This window comes from Phaethon aethereus, assembly GCF_964289735.1.
Source record: "Phaethon aethereus genome assembly, chromosome: 4".
Lineage (NCBI taxonomy): Eukaryota > Metazoa > Chordata > Aves > Phaethontiformes > Phaethontidae > Phaethon > Phaethon aethereus.
In genome coordinates, this window is record NC_138578.1 from 56,283,401 (window position 1) to 56,310,245 (window position 26,845).

The window sequence follows — 26,845 nt, forward strand, 5'->3', positions numbered from 1 at the left end:
ATGTAGCAGGAACCTTGCAAATAGCAGCTCTATGCAACTGAACAAATGTTAAACAGGACTAAAATACAGGACCTCCAACATTTTTACAGCTGAGTTTCAGGGTTCACATAATTTCTAGATTTGTTAGGAAGAAGCACTTGTATATCCTCCAGGCAAAACACAGGGCACAGCAGGAAATAATTATGAACATAATTAACACATTAATATTTTTGGACGATAACTCTTAAGTGAACTACTAGCAGAAGTACATGGTAGACATACTTCCCTGGCACAGTGAGACCTGGATCAGCCACATCTACATCATTCGCACTATTTTTTGCTTTCTCTCTTCTGAAATACTTCTCCTTCTTTTAGGAAATGCTTTGAAAATATACTCTAATTTTTAAGTTGTTCATTCACCAAGTTCGAAACTTAAAAAATATAAAATATAAATATAAAAATAAAAAATATAAGTTTGAAACTTAAAAAAAATACAGGACATCTATATTAAATAATAACAGCAACTTTGCTGTCATCACCCTTTCCATAAAAACTTTCCACACCCACACCATAAAATTTTCAAAATATGTGCAGAAATTACTGTAAAAATGGTTTGTAACCATCTGTTCCTGTGACACAACAAAAGAAGGGCTGAACTGATTCATTGCTGTGGCCAGCAGGGTGTGCTTTTTGCTTGTAGTTGTGAACAGTTCTACCTGGTAGCAAAACCACCAAAATCACAGAGGGGTTTAATACACAGCAGTGCTTCACCTGTCCACATCTCACCTTCGATCTCATATGGAATACTTGCATTGCCCCCCCCAAAATAGCAAATGTCTGCAGCCACTAGTACTTACTTACAGTAATGGCAATAAAAACTTTGTGGTTTTATCTAATAAATAAAACAGTTAATTGAATCAAAGACTTCATGTCACTCTGCCCAATTTTCTCTTGTGTCTGGAGTTTTATCTTCTCCTGGCTCCCAGAAGGCTTCAGGTAGGCTCTCAGGAAATACATACTGAAAGATGCTACACCATTAGACAATGAGGCAGCAACTATCCAGTAACACTGCTTGTTGACTTTTTGTCTAACAATAAACAGGTGTGTAAGACATAAGAATACAACAGTCATTATTTTTATGGAAGTACTTATCTTTGCAGCCTTAACACATATCTGTACACACATCTGCTTGACTTGTACCTTAACATTAATATTATAAATACATCAGCATGTGTTTTATTTGGGTTACTATACTCTCACGGGCAACAGTATGTTGAATCAAAAGCCTTAAGATATACTACATAAAGGTGGTATACTGCTCTGGCAGTCAACAGGAAGTCTGAATCCTAAAATGCTAGGTAAGCATTGACACACTAGTTGGAAAAAAAAAAGAAAAAAAAAGGCAAAAGACTAGATGGGCAATTTTCCAAAGTTCTGGGTTCTGAATATTGCAAAAAGAGAAGCAAAACAAGGTAGGAAAGACTTCTTCCAGAGCAAGTAAAGAATATTTTGTTTGTGGTATCAAATATGTTCGAAGTTAACTAGCTCCAAAGCAGCAACTTACATACAGCCTTCAAGTCTCTTAACACACTATATATGAAGGGATCCAAATAATGGGGAAAGATGCATGGCTATTAGTAGCATCAGTCTGAATTCATACCTTCCGTGAGTGTGTATGGCCACATAAAACTCATGAAGTCCACCAGACCCCTATAAAACTTTCTGTTTCTCCAAGAAGAGAGAAATTACCCATTGTGAACACAACTTTAGTGTCTTACCATTTTCCTCATGGCAATACTCCTGTCCTGCAATGCTGCATCTCCGAAAAACCATCTTATTTTCAGTGAGGGTTCCAGTCTTGTCAGAGAAGATATACTGAATCTGGCCGAGGTCTTCAGCAATGTTCAATGCTCGACACTGAATTGTTGAGTCTGTTTTCTCATGGTAAAAATCAATGTCATTCTGTATTAAATAAATTTGTCCCAATTTGATAATTTCAATTGAAACATAGAGAGAAATTGGGATCAAGACCTACCAAAATAAAATACGTGGATTAAATAAAACCAAACTCTTTGGCCAGTTACAAACATGAAGTAGCTCTACCGAAGCCAAAGAGCTACTTCAAGGACATAAATGAGATCAGAATATGACCCGTGTTCAAAACAGACCAAAGTTACCTGTAATAAAATGATCATTGTCCAGAACATATTGAACCCTGCCAATGTTGGAGGAATTGATTTCCCATCTGGCTCAGGGACGTTAAAAAAAGGTATTTCCGAATACCTACTTAACCAAATTCCATGGCCTTGAAAACAAGAACAAGACAAAGTGACTCAGTTGTATGTAAACCGTATCACAGTTTAGGGTCATGGTGTTAGCTGTTCTACTCTACAGTTCTTTCTAAGCTCTTAAACTACCATTTTATCTCTTGAGATTTTCATCAACAGGAACCCCATTAAAATTAATGAAGTATCAATGTACACATGAATAAATACATTACATGCATTTCTATCAACAGCACATCTACACAGCCCATCTCAGAACTAAAGGAGTACTAACTACACTTGATAAACACTTTTTTTTTCCCCCCACAGAAAAACTGCTGGCAACTAATTGCATTATCCTTCCTTATCCAGGCTTTAGTTAACCTGTGAACAGCATGTCACCATTATTAACTGTAGTCTGAAGAAGTTTTCTTAAACATGTTTTAAACACCTTTTTGATTTGTCATAGAAGTTAGTCTGTTTAGATTTACTCAAGCTCACTATTTCATCAATCCCTAAAATATCGAGGCCATACAACTCTAGTCATGCTAGGACTCTCCCCACAATGCTGTACATGCATTTCATATTACCTGAAAAATCTTAAAAGAAAGTAGGAGTTTTGCAGAGCAATTAGTGACAGAAAAGAGAAATGAATTGGTGAAATAGGTTCCAGTCCAAAGAACCTGCACCAGGAACATACTTCTTGACCACACTCCAGGTTAAGCATGACAACATGAACTAAAACCTGGCAGCATCCCCAGCCACTAGGGAATTACACATGGATAAAGCCAGTTTCCAAGATAGGCTGTTAAAATGAATCAGCCCCAAAATAAAACACTAAGCATTGTAGGCTGAGAGAAGAAAATAGCAGGAATCTGCCGATTCTCACTTACCTATTGCACCAGTTATACACATCAAAATTAGAAGCAGAACACACCAAAGAATATCAGTGTTCACTTTTCTTTCCAATTTACTGCGCTTGTAATGAGGGCCACTGTTATTCAGCATGGCTTTGGTTTCATGACCTGTAATCATAACACAGGTTGAAATCCTCTAATAGCAGGTATCAGAAACACAAGTGCTTTATATTTCTAAAGCTCTGGGAAACAGGACATTTCTGTTAACTAATATTTGAATGGAGATTATAAATATGAGCAAACTACAATATATGAATTCTGTCATAAAGAAAACTGAACAAGTTAAACCAAAATCTGTCATGTACACATTAACTTTTATGCTATCAATAATCTTTCTTTCTATAGAAACAATCTCATTCTTGATGTTTTCTATATTATTTCATATATTTTGTACAAAATCCTGCACCTGCATTACAATTATCTGGCTGGATACATCATATTAATTAGTTTAAAAACCCCTGCTCTTTGATACAGAACACTGAAGAACAGCACTAGCTTCAGTTTTAGACCAGAAAAAAAATCCTAAGCAAGCCACGCATTTCCACGTCCATTTCAAAACCTGGGTTTACCATCGCAAGTAACAATTGCAGACAAGGACCTGTTCACAGAGAGCAGAGCTGGCCTCCTGTGAATAATAAGTAATATCAGTTTTTTACATTGTTAAACTGGAAACAAACTTAATTCAGACATGCATTCTTAACATTTCTAGCTACAGCTGCCTTCTGATGTATTCAAGCTTTTACTCTGCTAATTCCTCTATGTATGGTATTGTTTCTTAGGGCACACAACTATCTTGTTTACAAAACAATCTGTGAAAGCCAGGGTGGTTCACTAACCTGCATATACCACTATGCCTACTACAGCTTCTGTGTTTCTTACTGTGCATCCTCGGAGCAGTAAGTTTTCCTTGCTGAGGCCCACTCGATCCTTATTTGAATGCTCACTGAAAAAAAGAGCATATTATTTCAGCTGTAGGATTCCAGCAATTACCAGTCAGGCTTTGCAAAACTGTTAGGGAGAAGATTCCCCAAAGAAGCTGCTAGGCACTCACAGCCATTCTGACATTCCTGATTGAACTTTTCAAAAAAATAGGGTAACATGCATGCAGATCACCTTTGAAAATCCAGGCATGTAGGCACTGTATTAAAATTTCCTTGTGTTTACAAGCCTAACATTTGGCAGCTGGCATATGAGAAGTAGGCAACACTACTGAAAAGAGCTCAAGACAAACACTGGAAGCCTGAAAGCCTATGACTTCTACTTGGATTGCCAACATCAGAAAAATTTCAAACAAAAATATAAAATCCCATTTTAAATATGCTGTGCGCATCATTACTCCTGTGGCATACTTCTAGTGCAGGTAGGCCCACATTTTGTCAAAGTGTTTCCTCAGAGACTAAGAATTATATGTATTTATTTTCCTTTTCGTATTTCTAATGTGTCAGTGCCCACAAAGAAGAATATAGACATTAGAACTCTCAAAAACTGAAAATCAGTCACCCTGTTAAACAGTATTTTGTTTTCCTACTGTCTATAGAAAACCATAAACCCGTAAGAAGAAAAGACACAAACAGCCATGTTGGCCAAAAGGAGTTTGATCAAGTCACCGATGGTTATGCAAAACAAATCAGAGTAGGAGAGGAAGCCAGTCATTCCCATTTCCAATTCTGACCAATGCAGCTTGCCCAATCAGGCCATGGTCCAGACCAAGTACTGTAGGTATCATGTTATTAAGACCAGATTTGAAACAGCTCTTTCAAATATGGAATACACAATTGCAAAAGAGCCTGAACTGAGATGTGGAAAATATTCAATACAAAGTACAAAAAACTAGTGGGCTTTCCCAGTTTACAATCTGCTGCTCAGAAAGCCCTTCTGGAGCTCCATCTGTTGGGCCGCACTCAGAAATTTAGTGGTGCAAACTGGCTTCTATACATACTGTCATTTTTTAAAGTAAACATTACAAGATCTCTGAAAATTAGTAAGACCACCAAAGCAAATGACAACAGATTAAAGAGCCACCAAGCCTACTTACACAAAGCCTCGGAAGCAACTGAGATCGTTGTTAGGACTTTCACACTCTATTCTACTGGAAAATTTTTCTGGATCAATTTCAGAGACCTAAATGCCATAGAAAAAAAAAAACCACCCCAGAGAACTCAGACAAAATGTGATGGAACTTAAAAACATAATAAATTAATAGGTTCAGATATTACTATCTAACAATTTATCTTCAAAACTCTAAGTTGCTGGTGTTGCTGACGATCTGCTACCCGGCATAAATCATACTCGCACAGCATGGAAGGACTTCCTAGTAAATATCAAACACTGGCAAATATCAGATGGAATTCCTGATATTGGAACACTGGAGAGGAGAAAATGGGTGGAAAAGTGAGGAAAAAGAAAAAAATGCAGTAAGAACGTCTGAAAAGTGGAGATTTCCCTTTTCTTCCATGATAAGGAAAAAAAACCCCAGAGGCACTGTCTTCTCTGCAAGCAGAATTATCTTCCAAACAGCCCGTTGTTTCCAATACCGTGATTGGGATGCTATCTGTGCTAACACAAAGAAAGAGGTAGAACTTTCTAATGATGTTTGAGCCTTACCAGTTCTGACGAAAGGGCTGTTATGAAAGACTAGAAACACATTGTAAATAAAGAGCAGGTGAGCTCTTCAGTGAAGAGAAAAGCCAAGCAAAACAAATACCCTCTATTAATAAAGCATGAAACCTGACAAGAAGTAAAACCAAAAGGCCTTATCTTTGGAATTACCTGCAACTGCACTTGCAATTTAATTTCAGTTAATGGCATACGAGTATGCCTCTAGTCTCTAGAATAACAGAGCTGTTTCCAAACTGAGTACCTTACACTAACTCTTTGGAAAATAATTGGTTCTGCTCTTTAGAAAAAAAAAAAAATGACCAATTTAAGGTTTCAAACTCCAAGGATAAATCCGTAATTCACAGGTGTAATTGAATACATCTTGCACATAATTACAGGTCTCTCAGAAGGCTGCACTCCCACAATTGGGAGACTTCATACTGGCAGAATAGCAACTGTGAGGTTAAAACACAATCCCGTCAGTAGAATTTGAAACTCAGAAGACATAATATTATTAACATGTGCTTTGTTGGCTTGATTAAAACATAATTTTTTTGCTATGTTTTGCTGTATTGATTTGTTGCACTGTATTAACCTGAAGTCAATATGAACACAGCCTTAGCCAGATACCTTCAGTTGCTTTGTAAATGTAATTAACTATGAAAGACCTCTCTCTCCACTGACCTTTCTCATGTTTATTTGCACAGGAAGTAGCAACATTTCTGTGAAATGTTAGACAGTATAATTGATTCTCGCTTTTCAAGCATTTCACATTGTACAATGATTACACAGAAAAGAGCACAAAGAGAGTAAGAACTACCCCCAAAAGGAAGAAAAATAGCCAAAGCAGTTGATTCTTCTACAGCCTGGAAACTGTCTCCAAGTATGTATTTCTAGTGAAAACATCTTATTTTTGATGGACAGCTAAACTATTTGACTTGGTCCAACAATTTGTAATAACAGTAAAGGTGTTAGTAGGAGCTTCTTGCAATATACTTTGAAACAGCAACCACAGAAACTCAGGGTGTAACCTATAGAGGGCACAGAAGTTATGCCTACACTCTGACAGTATAAAACAGAGCTGACAAAAACTGAGGTGGACAAAAAACAGAGGTGGACAAGAAAGTCCAAAAGCAGGTATCTTGATATGGGCACTCAGATCTTCCTGGACTATAAGTTTATGGTCTGTATTTCTTCATTATAATCTTAACTTTGACAAAGCAAATATTGAGAGTACAAGATTTTGCACCTTATTTCTTGAGATGCTTTCCTATGTTTCCTGGCACAAAAGAAAAGATTTTCTGTGACAGAATTAAAATTACTTGGATTTTGTGCAACAGTCCCTAAAGAAGGGGGACAGTAAAGACGGGAACTGAGTAAGGTAGCTGAGAGTGACAGGCCCTGCATCAGACTCTCTTACTGGAATGGGGAGAGAAACAGCTTCCCAAGGCCATGCCTGCTGCTTTGGCTGCGCTGTGCTCCTGACAAACAAAATGGTTTGATAACATGGCATGGGAATGGGTACATGGCCAAGGTGGAAGAGGAGAGCTGGCAAATCCTTTCATCAGCTTGGCTTCTTAGGCTGCCTAGAAGAAAAGGACAGCACTTTCCACTAGGTTTGAGGATACTGCAGCTAGGACTGGATTCAGTCATCGGCCATGCTGGCTGAGAAGGAACTGACCAGTGCAGTCCTGTGGCCTCTTTCATAATGTAACAGGAAACATTCACTGCTCACAGTGACTCAGTGCTAATGGCATGTTAGCTTCTCCAGGCCAGTGAACCTGTGCCTGGTTCAGCTAACCATATGATGTGGAAGGAAAAGGAGATTAATCCCTTCTCAATGGGAAGCAACATGTGAGTATCTTAAAAGCAGCAGAGCAATGTCAGATTGATCACTAAATAGCTCATTATCCTCCAGGAGCAGGTCCTCAGCTGTTTTGCGTATTTCTCTATGAATGCCAAGATGGTTGGAAACACTGTGTTCTGCGCTTTGTTACCTGCTGTTACCTAAGAAGCCTCAAGTTATTTTCCCATTTCTTTCCTGTTGTCACTTAAGCATTAAAAACAAACTAATAAAAATTATGCTATTCTAAGTTGCCAAAAAATAAATTTGACTACAAGAGTTTCAGCTCCTGTTTCATGCTTTAATTTTGCCTTGCCTTCTCTTAAAGGAATCTCAAGTGCAAGAACACGTGCCCCGCTGATAATCTTTTTCATTGTATTTCTACTTGCTCAGTCACAAGGCAGTAGGACGTAACACACTTGCAAATAGGTTAAATCTTTTTAGTCCTTGTCTTCAGATGTTCTTTAACTTGATGTAGTTTATTCCTATTCTTCTGAGCTTAAGAAATGGAGAGGTCAGTCAGCTAGCCTCTTCACAGAACTGCCAGTCTTATTCACCCTGAGTTTATAAGGACAAAGCCTCTGGCTGAAACTCAGCTGGCGGGGCACTAGAGTTCTGTGAAGTTGACCATGGCTCTACATTCAGAAACCATGCAGTCCTCACAAGGAGACTCTGCAGTGACCTTCTTTTTTTTTTTTTATTTGAGGACAAAAATGAAGAGTCTTGAATGGTGAAGGAATTGTCACTTTTTTGGATGGTATGACTCTTCCTAGCATTTTGGTGCAAGTTTTCTAGAAACAGAAAGCAGCCTCTTTCTCAAGTGAGACTGAAATCAGACCTTGGTAGCAGGAGCTGGTGTGAGATCAGGGCCACCTCAGTATGATGTAAGCTTGTACAATCATTTGACTTTTGCCTTGTGTAATGATATGTATATACAGAAAGATCAAACAGTCCTTCCTGCCTTATTGTTTTAAGATTAAATCAGGAAAGAAAATAAAAAAAATTTAAAATGCATGTCACTGTAAGGTGATTAGAAATAGCTTTGTTCATGGATATCACATCATGCCTTTGGTATTACCATACTTGCTAAGTAATAGGGGAGTCTTAATGCACAACAAGGTACTCCTCCTCACTTCCTCATCACTGCTGACAGTTCAGGTAATTTTATCTCCAGAGGACTAAAACAGTCTGTTACTATGGACAGCACTGACTCTCCCTACTGTTGTTTTCAGCATGGTGTTTCAGCAACAGAACTCAGTGCCAGGTGTGCTGAAGACTGCAGAAATGCCAGGATTCTTTGTTCTTTTGATATCTTCTTTGTGCCAGCCTCCAGCATTTTGTCTGCTAGGTATAATACTAAGTATTGTACAGAGGTAAAAACACATATGCAACATGAAAAAATGGTGAAAGAGAGAAGATGTCTGCTCCTCTCTCTAGGTCTTTATACAGTACAGAACTCTCTTCTATAAAAATTTCAATTTCTCACTCATGACATGATATGCACCACAAATGACTTCTTGGCATTTACCTGAATAGTTATTTTTACTGGCTTGCATTACAAGAAATAGATCGATCTCTCTCTCTCTCCATGTTAAGTGAACACACAAAGATTTGCTCCAAAATAACTCAAGCAACAAATTAGAAATATGTTACCTAGTTATTTTATTTTCAGATGGGGATTGCTGAGCTATCAAGAATTAGGCAAATCTGGAGAGCTGTTTTTTTTTTTTTCCCCCAAAGTTGACCATCTGTCATGTCAACTTTCTTACACCACTAGAAATGCACAATTATCACCTGCTCTGAATATCCTCTCACCACCTGCCTCTGCTTTAGGTTGGTTTCTCCATCAAGGCCTGCCGTTTCAATGTAACAGATCCCATCCAGGTCACTAGAATATAACAGCACCATGTCAGCAGGAATGATTTCATTACGTGAAAGCCGGATGAAGTCCCCAACATTGACATTTTTCCAGCATTCATCTATGTATTTCTTCTCCTTCCTGAAATACATATGAAAACAGCTATTTTTAATAAATGCATGAACAGAAAACTCACAGAAACACACTGTAACTAGAAAATTACTGTAACAGTTAATTTATGCTTCCAAGTCATTAAAAAAACCTCTGATGAGATAGTCTATTAGCTCAAGGTGAATATGATTACAAAAAATCAGCTCTGAGGTCCAAGCCCTGTTTTTCTGGGAATTACATTCCAGGCATGCTCCCTGAATTATTTTAGCTCTATTTAAAATTCAGCCCACTTGCTTCCTGTATTTGCATTATTCCAAGAAAGCAAACAGTGTTTTCAGGATTTCTCTTTGGGTCACCACTTTTTCTTGCAATTATGCAACCAAGAACAGCAAATCTTCCTTTCTGATCAGGCTTTTAAAAAATGTGTCTCTCCCAAGATGATGAACACCTACCATTAAGCAAAGAATATTCAGCAACCACTTCACTGATGCTCTGAATAGAAATACTTTTATTTACAGGCTTTTAAAATATCTTTTCCATTAATTTTGAATGTAAGGTACCAAGACTCTATAATACTCAAGGAAGCCAATAAAATCTCAGGCCCGTTAGCACTGGCTTGAAACACTCTATTAACACGAAATATCCAGGCATGACGTATGTAAGTTTGATCTGTTTTCAACTTTCCATTTATAGCTGCTGTTCTGCCTTCTGTTGAGATGAAGAATTTTCCTTTTATGCAATGACAGCAGTTTATTGCAAACACAATCAGTGGCGAATAGGATGCGAGGTAACAAGCAAAAAGGAGTGCTTGATGAGCTAGCCGGAGGCACACAGTAGTAGGCTACTGCAATTTGGGTGACAAAACACACCTACAGCTGCTCTTACAAACACTGCACAGGTCTGGATGCAGTACGTTTTTGTATGAACCATTACTGCCCTCAGTGACTGCCTGGCTTTTCTGCCTTGCACAGACTAACCTTAGAGGCTAGAGGAGCATGTACTCTCCAGTGTCTTTGTTTCCCAGACATCCAGACTGGGGTATAGTCCAGGCTGTGCCAGGGCTGTTTTCCATATTGTCCTTCCTCCCCCGAATCTCATTCGAAGCTGGCAGAGAAGCGCACTCTCACTGGGGAGTTGAGAAGCGCACCCAGCTTCTACAGTGCAGACGTAAACTAACAAGCTTTGCAACATGGCCATTGTGTGTAGACTGGCACTTATCCACTAGCTTTAATCAAAGTGCTAGCTATGTAAAATGCTTCTGATAAGTATTGACATAGAAACAGAGACCTCCAGTTACAAATAAATTATCAGAAAAATATTCCCTGTATCAAGTGTTGCACCCATACCTTTCAGTTTCCCTGCAGGACCACAGAGCATGCAAGAAAGTAAAAGGGTCCACTATACTTCCATTACCTTTGTATTTCACAGGCTTTGAATGAGTCTCGTAATATCCTTTTATGACAGGTATAAGAGAAAAAACAATGATGTGGACAGCATTGACATGCTGGTTTTTGCCAGTTAATTTAGAATATGATCAATTTGCGTGCCTGTCTTTTTATTATCGATGCGTAATAACTGCTTGCCAGCAAACCTCTCACCACTTGCATGCTCCACTCCTGACCTGCACCTACAGTCTGTAATACTGCAGTCCTGCACCGTGGAACAGATGCTAACATTTGTACCAAGCTATGTTACGCACTCAAATAGAAAAAGATCTCCTTCTGTTTGGGGAAATGTTATTACATTACAAGTACATCCCGATACCATTAATGAGCTTTACCAATAGTGATAAATTAGCAGCCCTTGAATTTCCATGATGCTTACAGCAATTTTAGAGGAATTAAAAATACACCTTTCAAAACAAATGCTGTGCACAACAATGCTTAACTATTCAAACTACCTCGGTTAATACAGTAGAAACTCATGCATGAACACTCTTCCCTCAGTGAAAGAACAAATTTTTCAGCAAATTTTACACTGACTTGATATCCATCTAGCAAAACTGGTGATCAAGACTCAACTAGACTAGTCCTTGAGCAACCTGATGTAATTAGATCTGCTTTGAGCAGGGGGTTGGACTAGATGACCTCCAGAGACACCTTCCAACTTGAATTATTTTATGATTCTATGAGTACCCAGAAAGTAAACCAAAAGATTTATCAACCACTTTTGCACATATACTCATAATTAAATAGTAACAATAAACCAGAAAGACTGTTGTCTCTTACCTGCTATATACTTTGGTTTGTAAGTTGTTAATCTGTTTATCCATTTTGTACTTTGAGTAATCCTCCAGACCATCTTTAACTGCAATAATTGTCAGAACTGCTAGAAGAGGTAGCATTGTAATTTCTTTTTGGAAGGCTTCCACCAGAGGAACCCAATTTAGGACAACAAGAAATAGGAAATACAAATTGGCAACTCTGAAATAAAGAGAAAACACAGGAGTTAGCTGTGCTAGCAGGCATCCTTATTCCCCCACTCCATGCTATATAGACATTTAAGTTAGCAGTAATTTCTCTTTTCTTCACCCCAAATGCAATTTAAGAACTAAATATCCAGAACTCTGTTTTCACTCTCCAGTCAACAGATTACTTAGCTGCATTTGCTTAACATGCATGATTTGAAGATGAAGAAACCAAGAATTTTCCTGTATTTTCAAACCTGTCCTCCAGGCATGTGTCTTCTAGTGAGTCTCTGGTGAACTTGCACTCTCTCAAATTTCCACGTCTTTTAAACCTAATTTTATCATCTCCTGGGGGAGATGACATGTTTTTAAAAAGGAGCCATCCTACAACCTCCCTGCATAACTTTACAAATCAGCAGTCCTCCAAGCAGAAGCAGGATGAAAAAAACTGGCAACAGAAAAAGACATGAGGGAAGGGAAAAAATACATTTGCAGGAAAAGAGCTAAAAATCCCACTGCAGATCGCCATGTGTCAGTGCTCCAAGAGTAAGGGGTATTTCAATAAGCCAAAGAACAGAATGAGTGGGAATTATGTAAATTATGTAACTATGGAGAAAAGGATTAGCCCAACACTGATGATGCTGAACAGACTGGCCAAATAACACAGATCTTTTCAGAAGTGATAGGCAGGTCGAAAGGAAGAATAATTGTTTAATATCCGTCTATATAGTAATACACACATTTAAATAAAATGATTCCACTTCAGAAGAATTACCACAATCAAAAAGAGTTTATTACCTGTGAAATTGTTCAAATAAATTCCGTGGTAAAAAATTCAACAAGGTATACTTAGTAGTCCGTATTTTGTTGTTCATGTACAGTTTTGATACTTCTTCATACTCTTCCTTAAAATGTCCCAAACACGGTATCACTATCCTGTGTTTGCCAATAGTTTTTGATGACTGATAGCATTTGTTACTTGAATTGCTGATGCTGCTACTTTCTCCGCCCTCTGTAGATATCAGTCGCTGCCAACGGTATCGGGCCCAGCGGATGGGATCTGCCATTGTGCCTGAAACGCTTTGTAATCCAAGGAGTTGTCCTCTATCTAGAAACATATTAAAATAGAGCAAGTTAAGTAACAATTCTGTAAAGGCTTTTCCAACCAAAAAGTCAGTTACAGTTTTGAATAAGCCTAGGAAAAAAAGTAATTTACATATTTTGATTTTTAAAAACCCACAGATAATGGGTTACGTGAGATCAGGAATCTCTGCTTCAAAGGTTAAATTTATTTGAATTTCACCCACCGTTTCAGGATCCTAAAGTTTGAGTACTCTGTTTTGTGCATTTTAGCACAATATTTTTGTAATAGCACCTCATGTAAGCAGCCCTGTTTCTCATGGTAGTATGGTGAAAAAGCAGACAAGCTGCTAATTCTGCACAGAACAGCATTTTGAAAGGAATCCTTATCTCAGACACTGCAGTCTTTGCTCATGATTAACAACCTTTATTAAACTCAGGAGTCAACAATATAAGCAACAGGCATCTGAGTACAGCTTTTGACCTGAAGTGAGAATTGCCAGTGAAAGGCACTATAGTAGCGATTACTAGCAAAAAGCCTCTTCCTATTGAATTAGAAACAGGTTTGAGAATTTTTACCAGCTAATAGAGGATGAATAAACTTCATGCCAATGCTTCTCCTCTACTCACCTAGCTAAGCTCTAGCAATCTAGACAGGAATTTGTTTTCCTAAAGAATGCCAAAGCTCATAGGTATGGGTGATACTCACTTTACCAAACCATGCGATGCAGTCAGAAAAGAACTTTTATACACACGAACTATGCTTTAATAGAAGCTCAAAACTTCCATTTTTTACAATGATTTTTTTTACAATTTACAGTGAGTTTTTACAATTAATAGTTACTACATTTCTTGTACTGCTTCTTCCATAGAAGGGCTCATCTTACATTTGTTTTAAACTGTAACTTGCATGAGCCCCAAATCATCAGTACAGATACTTCTGGCTGCAGATTACTTCCCTTCCATCTGGCAACTTCCTATCTGCATCATGCATTATAGAAAAATTTTTTATTAAATCCTCTTCCTAAATTCCCACACAAAAACTGCCTCTACAACTTGCTGGGTCTTTCTAAAGGAAATCTATTTACTACAGACTAGCCTACGCAGTCATCAAACTAATCCTGATTTTGGCTTAAATCAACTCAGACTTCTATTCATGTAGTATCTCTTTCTCTGCCATTGACAAATGCCACTCTGTGCTGCTCAGATTCCTCCAAAATGTTGCTGTAAAAAGTAATTTCCCAAACTATTGATCTGACACCATCAGAGCTTCTCTTCCATATCTTCCTTGATTTTTCCTTTCTTCTACAATTGCAGAAATTTTGAAACATGGGCACAGTGTCCTCAGCAGGTCCTCTAACAATCCACATCAATCCATTCTGTTCTCAAAAAGAAGAAGGTTCTGCAAACTTCCTAAAAAGCCTGGTCCACTGCGACACTACCCTTTGGCTAGAAAGCTTTCCTATAATGCCCAACTGGTCTCTTCCTCTCATCAAATTAAGATGATACATTTTTGTCCTATCATCATTAGATGTGAATAGTTATTGACTGTTACAATCTTAATGTCTTGCAAGACTGTTACCACATACACGAAACTCATGTTTCTCTTCAGAAACCCTGTTCTGCATGTGAGGGGAGAAAATGAGCAAGGAGAAAAAACAAACCTCCGTATAGCACCTCTTCTCAGCATCCCCCCACAGTTCCCACATGAACTACTGTTCTCCCAAGGCCCTTCTGTAGTGCTTCCCCAGGCAATGTAAGGGACTAGCCTGAGAAAAAAAACCCTTTCCTTTTTCCTCAGTGCTAAACCTTGTGGTCTCAGTAACCATCAGATGACCAAAGGGAAGCAACAGCTGCACAGGAAGGCAGCTATGTCTGGGACTTCTCAGAATCCTCTTATTTTCACAGAACATGGCATCTTCACATCCTTGCTCCCTCTAATCCTACTGCCCAGGGGGCAGTCCCCAGAGGGACTGCCTTCTGCATAGAGGCTACTATCCTGTTTTAGTCAGGGTTAGTCTTTCCTCCAGAGATGGAAACTCCAACATCCAGAAGCAGCTACTTCACAGCAATGAACTACTTTTAAGGTAGGTATGGCTACCATATAGTCAGACATGTGAATACTGATCTGTACACACCTGAAAGAGATGCTTCAATTAATTTGCACCAAGTCTGAGAACAAGCACAAAGCTTGGAAGGAAGCCAGGTCTTCAAAAATATTTAGGGACTGCAGAACTTGCTGCTAGTGGAGCCCATACTTTACTGTTCAGAGCTCTTTAATACACATAAGGCTCTCAAAAACCAAGTGAACACCAACCTATCTACATGAGTCAGGACTGACACAGAGAACAAAGTACTGAAAACTAGAGAGTTTAAAAACTAGAGAATTTAAAAAGCTGACTGGCTGAAAAAAAGGCACTTTCTTCTTTTGCAATCATAAATTCTGGCAGTTCAGTTCTTTGAAAAACACTTTTAGGTTTTGGATGGCATCCTTAAGGTTTGGCCATTTTGAGTAAACAACACTCCTCTTTAACTGTCTCTGCTGTGAACAAATCAGTAATTTCACAAACAGATCTTATGCAATGAGGGGCCTTTTAAAATAAACATTTGCTTTAATTTGCTGGATTATCACGGAGAGTTTTAACATGATTTCTTCTTTGCCCTGTTATCAGCCTCTTTCAAGCTTCCACCTTTAGCACGAATCATATAAGGTGTGTCAATTAAGCATACTTTTGCTGGAAATGATAATTCTTTGCCCAAGAGCAGTAATTTGACCTATCCCTACAAACTGTTACAATGTGCAATACCATAGAATCTTTGGGTTGGAAGGGACCTTTAAAGGCCATCTAGTCCAATCCCCCTTGCAATGAGCAGGGACATCGCCAACTAGATCAGGTTGCTCAGAGCCCCATCCAACCTGGCCTGGAAGCTTCCCAGGGATGGGGCATCTACCACCTCCTAGGGCAACCTGTGCCAGGGTTTCACCACCCTCATTGGGAAAAATTTCTTCCTTATGTCCGACCTAAATCTACCCTCTCTGTTTAAAATCATTACCCCTTGTCCTGTCGCAACAGGCCCCGATAAAATGTCTGTCCCCATCTTTCTTATAAGCCCCCTTTAAGTACTGGAAGGCTGCAATAAGGTCTCCCCAGAACCTTCTCTTCTCCAGGCTGAACAACCCCAACTTTCTCAGCCTGTCCTCAGAGGAGAAGTGTTCCATTCCTTGGATCATTTCTGTGGCCCTCCTCTGGACCCGCTCCAACAGGTCCATGTCTTCCCTATGCTGAGGGCTCCAGAGCTGGACACAGTACTGCAAGTGAGGTCTCACCAGAGCGGAGTAGAGGGGCAAAATTCCCTCCCTCAACCTGCTGGCCATGCTGCTTTTGGATGCAGCCCAGGATACGTTTGGCCTTCTGGGCTACGAGCACACACTGCCGGCTCATGTCCAGCTTTTCACCCATCAGTACCCCCAAGTCCTTCTTGGCAGGGCTGCTCTCAATCCCTTCATCCCCCAGCCTGTATGGATACTGGGGGTTGCCCCGATCCAGGTGTATGACCCTGCACTTGGCCTTGTTGAACCTTATGAGCTTCACATGGGCCCATTCCTCGAGCTTGTCCAGGTCCCTCTGGATGGCACCCCATCCCTCAGGTGTATCAACCGCACCACTCAGCTTGGTGTCATCTGCAAACTTCATGAGGTTGTGCTCAATCCCACTACATCATTGATGAAGGTATTAAAGAGTACTGGTCCCAGTACGAACCCCTGAGGGACACCACTTGTCACTGATCTCCATCTGGACATTGAGCTGTTGACCACTACCCTCTGGATGCGACCATCCAACCAATTCCTCATCCACCAAACAGTCCACCCCTCAAATCCATATCTCTCCAATTTAGAGAGAAGGATGTTGTGGGGGACTGCATCAAAGGCCTTGCAGAATATCCTTGTGGAAAACTTAAGGAAGCAAACATCACAAGTTTTTTCACAATGCCCTATGAACCAGGTATTTGAGAGCAGGTTAGATTTGTAGAGAAAATTTTATTTGTTTTCGTAAAACCAAACAACCATCTGATATTGGTGACTTCTGTGACCAGAAGCAGCAACAAAAGTAAAGAAATTCTTTCTCAAAGTAAACTCCTAGGGTGAAGGGTAATGCAAAGGCTTTAAATGGCAGATCCTGTTCACTCAGTGAAAATTATATAGGCAAAATAACCTATACAGCTAAACCACCTTTAAAAACTTAAGAATTACATTGTCAGTAACATGCAAATAAAGATGGGAAGAGAGAGTTGAGAACTGGGAAGAACAAAAGAGAAAACCTCCTAAATTCTAATCTTTTTGGTTTTCATAATTTCTTACCTTTTACAGCATTTACTACCTGGTGACCACTGTTAAAAAAAAGTGTGTGTGGAGGAGTACTGGACCTTTTAGTATGACAGCATATTAAGACAGAATTCCTCATCACTGGATCTAAAGCCACAGATTTAAAGTGCATATGCAGTGCTGCTGAAGAGCAGTCAGCCCTCGCTACACATGTATCCCTAACTCCTGACACAGCTCCAAAACCTCTGCCCCACCCTTCCTCATCCTCCTTCAGAGAAGCAGAGCTTAAAAAGGAACAGGAAATGTCAGATTCAGTTGCAGGCACTGCATACTTTTGCCAGTAGTCCCCAGTGTTTTACTGAAACAACTTTTAAGAAAACTCTGAAGACAACCGTATGGACAAGAAATAACTAACACAAAACCACCACAACAGCACCACATTGGAAACACTGTATGAGAGGCAACAAGTAATCTCTTGTGGTCAAAAAGGTGAATCAGACAGTTCACCTGCATCTTGGGAAAAAAGTATCTGGATCTCATACTCTGCCACAACACCCTCTGACTCACCTGGGATTTGACTGAGCTACCATTTGCAAATGATTTTTTTTTTAATCATTTGCATTTCCATTTTAAAATATGATTTACAAGGTTTCAAACTTCAGAAATCTCTTCTGCATTTTTTTCCTCGAGTATTTTTCTTCTTCTTCCTCATTATGTTTGGATCATAAAGTAATGAGCACCTTTTCTTCGATTAGCTAGACAAAGGTGAAAAGGAGATTCATCAACTTCATGTTAGGTAATGTCATGGATGAAGTTGCTGAAGATCAAATAAAAGTTGTTTTAAACATTTTTTCGAAGAAATCCCTTCTCTTAAAACATTATTTTACCTTCTTGTCATGTCATTTTTCATAGTAAATTCTTGAGTTCTCCAGATAACATGAATTCAAACTAGTAATATAAAATGGCAGATGTTTCTTTAAACACTGGCAAAAGACCCACAAGATGAATTATTTTGAAGCCATATTTTTAAAGTTCTTTTTTTTAAAAAACTATTTTATGTATAAAAACCCTAACAATAACGTCCACGTATTTGGAAACAGGAAGCCTAAATGATCATAGTCTATGCTTTGAGGACAGCATCACAGAAGCTGAACTCTGTTCCCATTTTCATGCTACACACTCAAGTGAACACCACTTGACCTTGCTAAATAGCAATAGCTAATACAGAGAGAATACAGATATGTCTTACATGCAAAAAGGCAACATTTTGTAGCAAACTCACTAATGTCACATGATCATGATGAAATTATCTAACACTGGACATATTATTTGCTTTCTCTCTATGTCAGTTCCCTCATGTACTCTGACTCTTTTCTCTTCATATAAAGCACTTTGAGGCATCGAAAACTGGAAGGACTAGATATGGTTTACATGCAATAGCTGGTTGTCAAATCTTTGTAAAAGTAAGGCATAGCAGTGCCATTTTACCACAGGACAGATCAACACTATACACTATCCATGTTTGACCGTCCTATTTCACAATAAAAAATAATAACTTTAATAACTGTCTGCCAGGGGTAATGCTGAGAAAACCCCTATTTTTAAATGGTCTGTACCCTGAAAGAAGGGCCTTTCATCATAAAGCCCAGCCTTTCATCATAAAGCCCAGTATAAGCATTCTCTTGTACGTATATTTCATGTCCAAAAGTCTTCTTTTTCCATCACTCGCCTTTCACTGTCTCTTGTAAACTCTGTCAGCTTCCAATTCTGTGAAGTACCACTTTCACATCTGCATGCAAGCCTCTGCTCCTAGCTTTCCTGCAAGGAGATGGAGCCAAGACTAAAAATTCCTTAGTCCCAGTTATATTATTTGGTAACCTTTGGCAAATCACTTGGCAAGCACTGACCTCTCCCATACCAGATTCTTTCTCAAGATTGTCTGCAAAACAGATGTGTAGATTATTTAGGCAATGTTTATACTGCTCTGGAACTGCACATTACTATTATGTTGTGGTCATTTGCTCGCATGTCATGTGAAGTGCCCTACCAGTTACCCTGGCTTCTCTTGACCACTTCCTCCCTTCTGACAACTTCCTTCTCTTTTGCTGTGATCTCCAAATAGTTAGTCCTCATTCTTCTTTCAGAAAATTCTTTGTTAAATACACTTGGTAAATGACATATTTCACAAGAATGTTTCTCAGACCTTTGTCACATGCATGTGTATGGTGTGTGTTTCGATCCTGTTCTCGCACAGGCAGAGTCTTTGGACACAATGTGCAGTAGGCCTTATGTGTCATCTGGGCCTATTTCCAGCAGGAAGTAATCAATCGATGCTTGGCAAACAGAAATGCAATCGATAAAATTGCATTATCTTACCTGAAAAATGTCGACAGCACCCATAAAGGCAAGCAATTCAGACAATGCATATCTCCAGCAACAACCATTTTCTTAGCTCTCTACCTGAATATTTCAAGATGTTCCACAGGTCTGAGCTTCTGGGGTGACCAGAGAAGATAAAAAAATGCTAATCCACATCAAGGTCACACACAAAGCTATGGAAGTGTGGATCATCCCTGATCCACCCAAAGTCCCATTTAAGCCTCTTAGCAAGTGTTGCTGCACAAGCTTACTAGCACTTGTATTGCTACATGACGACTGGAGTACACTGTCAGAACTATACAGGCTAAATGTTAAAAACGCCTCCTAATCATCTTTAAAAATCCAGAAGCTATTAGACAACAGAGAATTTTAAGGGAGCCATAGCCTAAAAATTAATTTACACTCTGAAGAGCAAATACTTCTTTTCTCCTAAGGTTTGCTACTTTCTCTGTAACATGCAACTTCACAAGTTTGTAACACACCTTTGCAAGCCAATATGAATGGTGCAGAAACACCCTAATATGCTGAATAGATCTGGATAAGAGACTTGTGCTGCCAATTTATGGAAGAAACAGCCAAAAACCTGCAGGAATCAAAACTTCAATTCTAAGAAAAATTTGTGGTTATTTGCAACTGCATATTCTGAGTTATATTCATAAGGGGGATGGATTAACAGTAGAAGGCAGATGTTAACTACGAAAAGTGAAATGCCGTGGCAATATTTTGCCATGCACTCCTACCTACAAAGTCTGATTTAGCATGGGCAACAATGAAAAACTGCAAGCCTTGAAATGCTTTATCTTGGAAAATGAAATTTATTGGTTGTGAGTACATTAAGCCAGCCATCAGCAGCTCTTCAAAACTGAAAAAAAAAAAAATTAGCAAGATGCATTAAAACCCAGGAAGTGCCAAGGCCCTGACACACGGTCAATAGCAAGATAATTTAACAGTAAACCATACATATAGTAGTATTGATTAATGTGCTACAGCGTGGGAGAGGTACATAAAAGCAGAAAATCTCCTCCACCTTGGGTAAAGTTATTTAGGATGCCAATCAGACCTTGTACCTACAGACACGCTGAACCATACACTAACAAATTTTAGGTTTAAAACTCAGATGAATCATGTATTTCTGCTACAGGTAGCCAGTTTCAAAATAAAACCAAAGACTGCTGGAGAGCTATGATCTGTGCAAACATTTTACATCCTCTTCTCCATCCATCAGAAAAGTTCTGCTTTATGCCCTGTTCTCATGTGCCACATTGGTCTCTCAAAACTGTAAACCAAAACCTTCCAGGTTAAGTCTCACTCTGTTATGACCATCTTTTCTCACAAGTGTATCTTTAGCTTATGGTCATGCATTTAATCACTGCAGATGCTTTGATATGTGCAAAATTCTCATAAACTTCACAGTAAGGCTAAGTTGTAAGCCATGTTAAAAAATTTACACTGGTGTTCAAATGATGCAAAAAGATGTGATTTTTTTGTAGTCAGTGTACGCTCCCTAAGTTACAGTAAACAGTTGTAAAGGAAATGGATCAATATTGGCAGTATTGCTTGTTTTTAACTATGCTGATTTCTTTAAAGCGACAAAACTCTGTTCTGTACACAAGGTCTAGGTTACTCATTGAAACTTATACTGAAAGTACCCATTTCAGCAGGAAACTGTACTTGTGTTCTCAAAATCCTAGGTTAGGTCTCTGACTAGTCCTATTCTTCTGGTTTCCTAAGACACCTACATTATCAGCTCTTCAAGAGTTCCAGAAACTCCCAAGGCATCCAAAGAGGCTTTCAGGTTTAATGTTCTAAAAGTAGGTTATACATACAGTTACAAAAAGAGCACAACTCCAAATCCAAAAAACCCTCTGCAGCTCACTTTAAATGAATATTTAGATTTGATTTTATCTTAAAGACCTTCTGGTTTTAAACTGACTTCTCTGCCAACACTAGAAGCCAGAAATACAGATTCTATCCATGTGGGCATAACCTGAGCTACTTAATATCTAGATAACTAACAGAAGTTAAGCCACAAAAGTACAGATTTCCATGAAGGTCTTTAAGCACTGTGCAGAATTAGACAGCTCATGTCAAAACCTGTAGCAGTGCAGCTTCACTGGTTTTTAGCCAAAGAGATTAAAGCTACCTTAAGCATACTGCAATCATACCTACTAAAAGTGTATCTTAAATAGGAACAATTTACATACAGCCTTCTGATTTTTAAGAAGCTGAAACAACAGCTACAACAAATGTGAGATACCTGCATATTTCAAAGATACGGTAATGCTACAGCTGACAGTACCTTAATTGTCAATGCTGTTGTGCTGATCCAGGGTATTTGTTTTGTAGCTTCAGGAACAACTGCTGTGCATAAGCACAGCTCCTACTTTCTACCAGTAAAGCATGCTCCTCACATGCAGTCCAGCTGAAAGTGACAGTGCTATTTTGGAACATAAACTGTGCATCGTGTTTCTTCCCTGGCATTTTAAGATTTTCAGTGGGAGATCCCTTCGGAGAGGCTGTCCTGAGGGTCAGACTCAAACTACTCAGGTGTCTAGTTCGTTTTAGCCCCATGAAATCCTTTGTGGCACTTCTATTTATTTTAGTATTGCTGCTTCTGTTCTTGCCTTTCTTACTCATCTCTACACTCACTATCTTTTTACTTCTCTTCCAGTACTGTTTATTATATTCAGGTTTAAAGTTAGGCTCAGATGTTGCGGACTTCACTTAATATTTCATGACACTGATTTCAACTATTAGCTGTCCAACACATGAATTGTGCATTGTCCCTATACTTGGGATACATAAATGTATTTTCATTTCATTAATGTGACAGCAGAAATTATGTCAATATTTATATCCACTTTAAACAGCATATCCATATATACTGATGGCTTCTGGCTTTATATGTCTTCATATATTTATAAAGACAGGGCTTTTAAAAGTCATTACAGAAACCACAATTAGGTGTGATACAGGTGGTCATCAGCCATAACACCGTTCAACAGAATTCAAGACAGCAGTGAACACAATTTTTCCAACACTGGAGTGAATTTTTGACAAAACTGACTCTTCTATTACCTCAGGAACACAATCAGATATTCGTCATGGAGCAATAAAACCTGTCTACAGCTTGGGTATATTTTGACAGGAATAACCTGTGAATCCACGTTAACCACTAGAGAGTTTCTACAACACTACAAAACATGCCTCTTGAGAGGGTATTCCAGGCCTGAAAGAGAGAAGTGTCCTGCAGCAATTCAGGGCTCAACTACAAACGTGTATCTTTAAAAGTTTTATTATTAAAAATGAAACGAAAAGCTATAGGAGCCTAGAAAAAAAAAATGCAGGAGGTTAAGTGCTCAAATTCTGACCCTAATAACCTCAAAACTATTTAAGACACTAAAGAACCTGTGCCATGAGTAGCTGAACTGATTTAAAAGCTAACACTGAAAGAAGTTCCTCTTGCTTCTCCTACCTCCTGCTCCTGGCTTTGTCCCCTCCTAATCGATCTTGTACTTACAGAACCTGGTTCAATTCACTGAGCTGCAAGACCTTTTACTAACTCAAAGACAATAACATTATTGGATTTTCCGATGCAGCTTACAGCTGTGAAAGTACTCATGTTGTTACAGGGAGCTGGGACAGGAATGTCAGATTAGAGTATCTTTGAGTACTTGTGTAGGGCACTCAGTCCTGACCTTGGTCTAGTTTTCATTAGAAACATGTATCAGCTGTGGCTATTGCCTTTGAAATCCAGATCATCCGCAGCAATGGCAATTAACAAAAGAATGTGATCCTTGTCTGTCAGTCATAGGTTTTGTTCCTGTAAACAGTTACTGCCTGGAGACTAACTATAACGATTCAGTCTAAAATGATGGCTTTGGACCAGATTTTGGGGCACTCAAAGGAATTAAGAGAATTAAATTCCACTCTGATCTTGGAGAAGCCATTTAGTACCTCTCCATTGCAATCCATCACTTAGGAAAACTGGAATAATGACAATTCTGTTATGTCTTGGTCATGATAGGAAGAGAAATATGTTTTTAAATAAGAGGTTTCTCAGCACTATGGTCACTGATGAGACATGAGTACCCTGTAAGTATTATTTTAGTATGAAAATAGTAGTAATATTTATATTAAAAGTACTTTTTTTTTAATCAGTAGCTGTACTTCAGACAGAACAATAATTTTCTTTTAGGAACTTCGATTTTTTTCTTCTCATCTCTGTGAACAGTTTTTCATTACTAAGCCCAGTAATTATTATTGTGGCCTAAGCCTGTAGCTGACCATGTGCACTATGCACCCTTCCGTACCTTCCTGAAGTCTTCCTTCCCTGTGACTTATATGGGCCTAAATCTACTTCCTTGACATAAATCTGTAAACTACGTAAAAGCTTACACCCTTTCCCTCAATCGCCCACATGAACTGTTAAAACAAAAGCTTTTCTTTCTGGAGTCAAGGTCTTAATTACCTTTTCTTTCTGGTCTGCTTCCAAAGCAGCTCACTCGATGAGATTAAGGTAGGCAGGGGTGGCCTCATGGCCCAGGCGACACTGAAAAGCCTAAGAGCACAAACCACCCTTCTCCACTGCACGCAATGGCTGTGGGACCACAGAGCTTCGGCCACCGACGCGGCGTCAAGTCGCCGCCGGGTTTTGCAGGCGGGGGCTTCGGCCGCCGCAGCACCTGCCCGGACCAGACCCCTCAGGCCTTCAAAATGTCACCCGCGGTTAGGAAGCGGGGACCTCCCTCCACACCCGAGTCCGACTGCGAGGTGAAAAGGGGCAGGGTGGTTGCGACGCCCTTGCCTCTTCCACATCGGGAATCGGCGGCTTCGCGTTCCCTTCAGGCCGCGGGGCGGCACCTGCCCGCCAAAACTTCCCCGGCCGCCGGCGTCTCTGAGGCGCCTCGCGCAAGGCCCGGAGGGCGGCGCCTCGCTGCAGGGCGGCAGCCTCGCCTCGCCTCCGTCCCCGGCGGCGGGGGGTACCTGGCTGCCCACGGAGCCGAGGCCGGCAGCGAGGCTCGAATGCCGGCAGCCGCAGGCAGCGCCGTTTGCCTGCTGGCAAGTTTGTCCCCACGGCCGTACGGCGACGCGGGTGGCTCCGCCACAGCCTCCTTGCGAATTAGTGCGGGTTCCTCCCACGGCCGCAGCTTTCACGTTTCCCTCCCGTCACGTCTCAGCCCAGGAGCCCGGCACCGGTGTTCTCCGACCCCACCAGGCACCCAGCCCCTGTTCCCCCGCCCGGATCGGCGAACTTACCGGTGGCACCGCGCACATCCCAGCGCCATGGCCGTGGGCCCGCCCGCTCTCGCTCCGTCTCCGCGGCCGCCCCGCCCCGCGCCTCCCCGGCGGTGCTGCCCGACCCCCCGCGGCTGCGCCGCGCCGCGCCCCGCTGCCGCCCCGGCCCGCCTCCGTCGCCCGCCTCCGTCGCCTTTCACCGCCCTCCGCACCTCAGGCCGGTCTTACCGGCCCTTTGCCGCTCTTTTATTCTCGCCGCTTTCCCGCTCTGGTCTTTCTCCCGTGGGGAGTGACAGAGGTAGGACCCCTCGAGCCGGGCTGCGGCGAGGGAGCCCGCCAAAAACGGCCCCACCGCACGCCCCACAGCCCCGGGGGAGAAAGCTTTGCTCGCTGCCGTAGGGGCCAGGCCTGTGGTTGCCGCTTCGGGAGGCGAGGTTAGTTACTGCCAAGCAAGCCCTTTCCCTCAGCCAGGGGCAAACCTAGTCCCAGGCTGGGGACTGGGTGCAGGTAAAGGGCTGTTGTGCCCAGGTGTCAGCAGTTGTGCACCCGTTTTTCTCCTGCCATGCTCAGGAGCTGGCTTTTCAGAGTGAAAAACACACAGTTGTTTTTACAATCTCTGTCGACTGCAGCACTTGCCCATCGAAAGGTTAGTTATTGTTTAAAAGTTTTTTTTTTTTTCCCCTGGAGGCCTCAGCAGATGGAGGCCGTGGCAGGAGTGCAGCTGTGACAGAACCGGACGCCCTTGACACCTTGTCAGGGAAATCAATGTTCTTGATCTTTTGCCAGGACAGTCTGGCACTGAAGGCAGTTCGGCCTGTCTCAACATCAAGTTTTCTAGCCACTGGGCTAACCAAGGTTAGCAAACACTCTCTCTTGTTTTCTAGGAAGGAAGCCTCTGGCTATTGAGAAACTGCCCAAATTGTCTTAAACAAATCACTGCTATCAGGAACCTCAGTGAGTTGTTTCATCAATAGCCCTTTTTGAAGCCCCACACTGTCCTTTTTGCTCTTACTGCCTTCCAGAGCACTCTTGAAGGCTGCCCCTTACAAGGAAATCATGTAGTCTTTTACATGAAAGTGAGTGGATTCTTACTCCAAGACCACAGTCTGCTGAAAAAAGGAAGGAAAAAAAAAAACCAAACCAGAAAAGGTTATTTGCAGACCCCTTGGTCCCTATTGAAATGGACTGGAGTTACCAGTACTTCTCCGGTACAAAAAATTAATTCCTAAGAGAGAGCTGAGAGGGCTGTGCTGTGCAGTGGTAGTTGATTGTGCTTTCCTTCCCATGTGCATGATGTGGTTTTCCTCTGTTGTCCTGCATTTTAGCCCAGCCCGCATGCCTGACCACACACTGAAAACACTTCGATTATATTTCAGTGGGCAGCAGCTGATGGTCTGTTCTTTGAAGTGCCCATATGGCTATGAGGAATTTCAAAACATATGGGCGTGTCAGATGGAATAAAAATACATCTACATGAAGGAAGTCTAACTGCCACCTTGAAATTATGCAGGTTTATTCTTCTGGGCAGGAAAAGATATGGATTTCTGTTTCCTTGGCAGGATCCAAGCCACCTTTGCTGGCTCAGGTGCTGAGGAAAGAGGATGCAACTCTGAGGAAGGCAGGTGAGTTGCTGCAAGACACAAGGTGGTACTAGGCCTGCCAGAAAAGTTACTTTAATGTTTAATTGATTAACATATTGATTTATTGGAACTTTCAGATTAGCATAGGTGACAGAGAAAGAAGAGAACATCACACAGCTTTTAACAAAATAGCCATCTCTTCTGCAATCACATCGGAGCTGTAAATAATTCATATACAGAGTCCCACATTTCCCATTCATACTTTTT

The 26,845-nt window shown here is 40.5% G+C and overlaps 1 protein-coding gene across 1 annotated transcript; it reads right to left on the reverse strand.

Moving 5' to 3' along the window:
- Positions 1–974: 974 nt before the first annotated feature.
- Positions 975–9,715, reverse strand: LOC309404437 (phospholipid-transporting ATPase VD-like). Its single transcript, XM_081998908.1, has 5 exons — positions 9,376–9,715; positions 3,997–4,103; positions 3,137–3,268; positions 2,157–2,284; positions 975–2,010 (listed from the first exon to the last, which is right to left on the reverse strand). Exons 1-5 carry the CDS (start codon positions 9,609–9,611, stop codon positions 1,690–1,692), a joined length of 924 nt encoding a protein of 307 aa, XP_081855034.1. The 5' UTR covers positions 9,612–9,715; the 3' UTR covers positions 975–1,689.
- Positions 9,716–26,845: the final 17,130 nt, after the last annotated feature.

Bases quoted from the DNA above. Each gene is read 5' to 3' on its own strand.
- LOC309404437 (XM_081998908.1), bottom strand. From the start codon at position 9,611: ATGTATTTCAGGAAGGAGAAGAAATACATAGATGAATGCTGGAAAAAT. The intron at 4,104-9,375 runs GTGGTGTAAGAA...TCTTTTTTTCAG, and splicing joins GTGATAATTGTGCATTTCTA to TGAGCATTCAAATAAGGATC. The intron at 2,285-3,136 runs GTAAGTGAGAAT...CTTGTTTTCAAG, and splicing joins GTGTATAACTGGTGCAATAG to GCCATGGAATTTGGTTAAGT.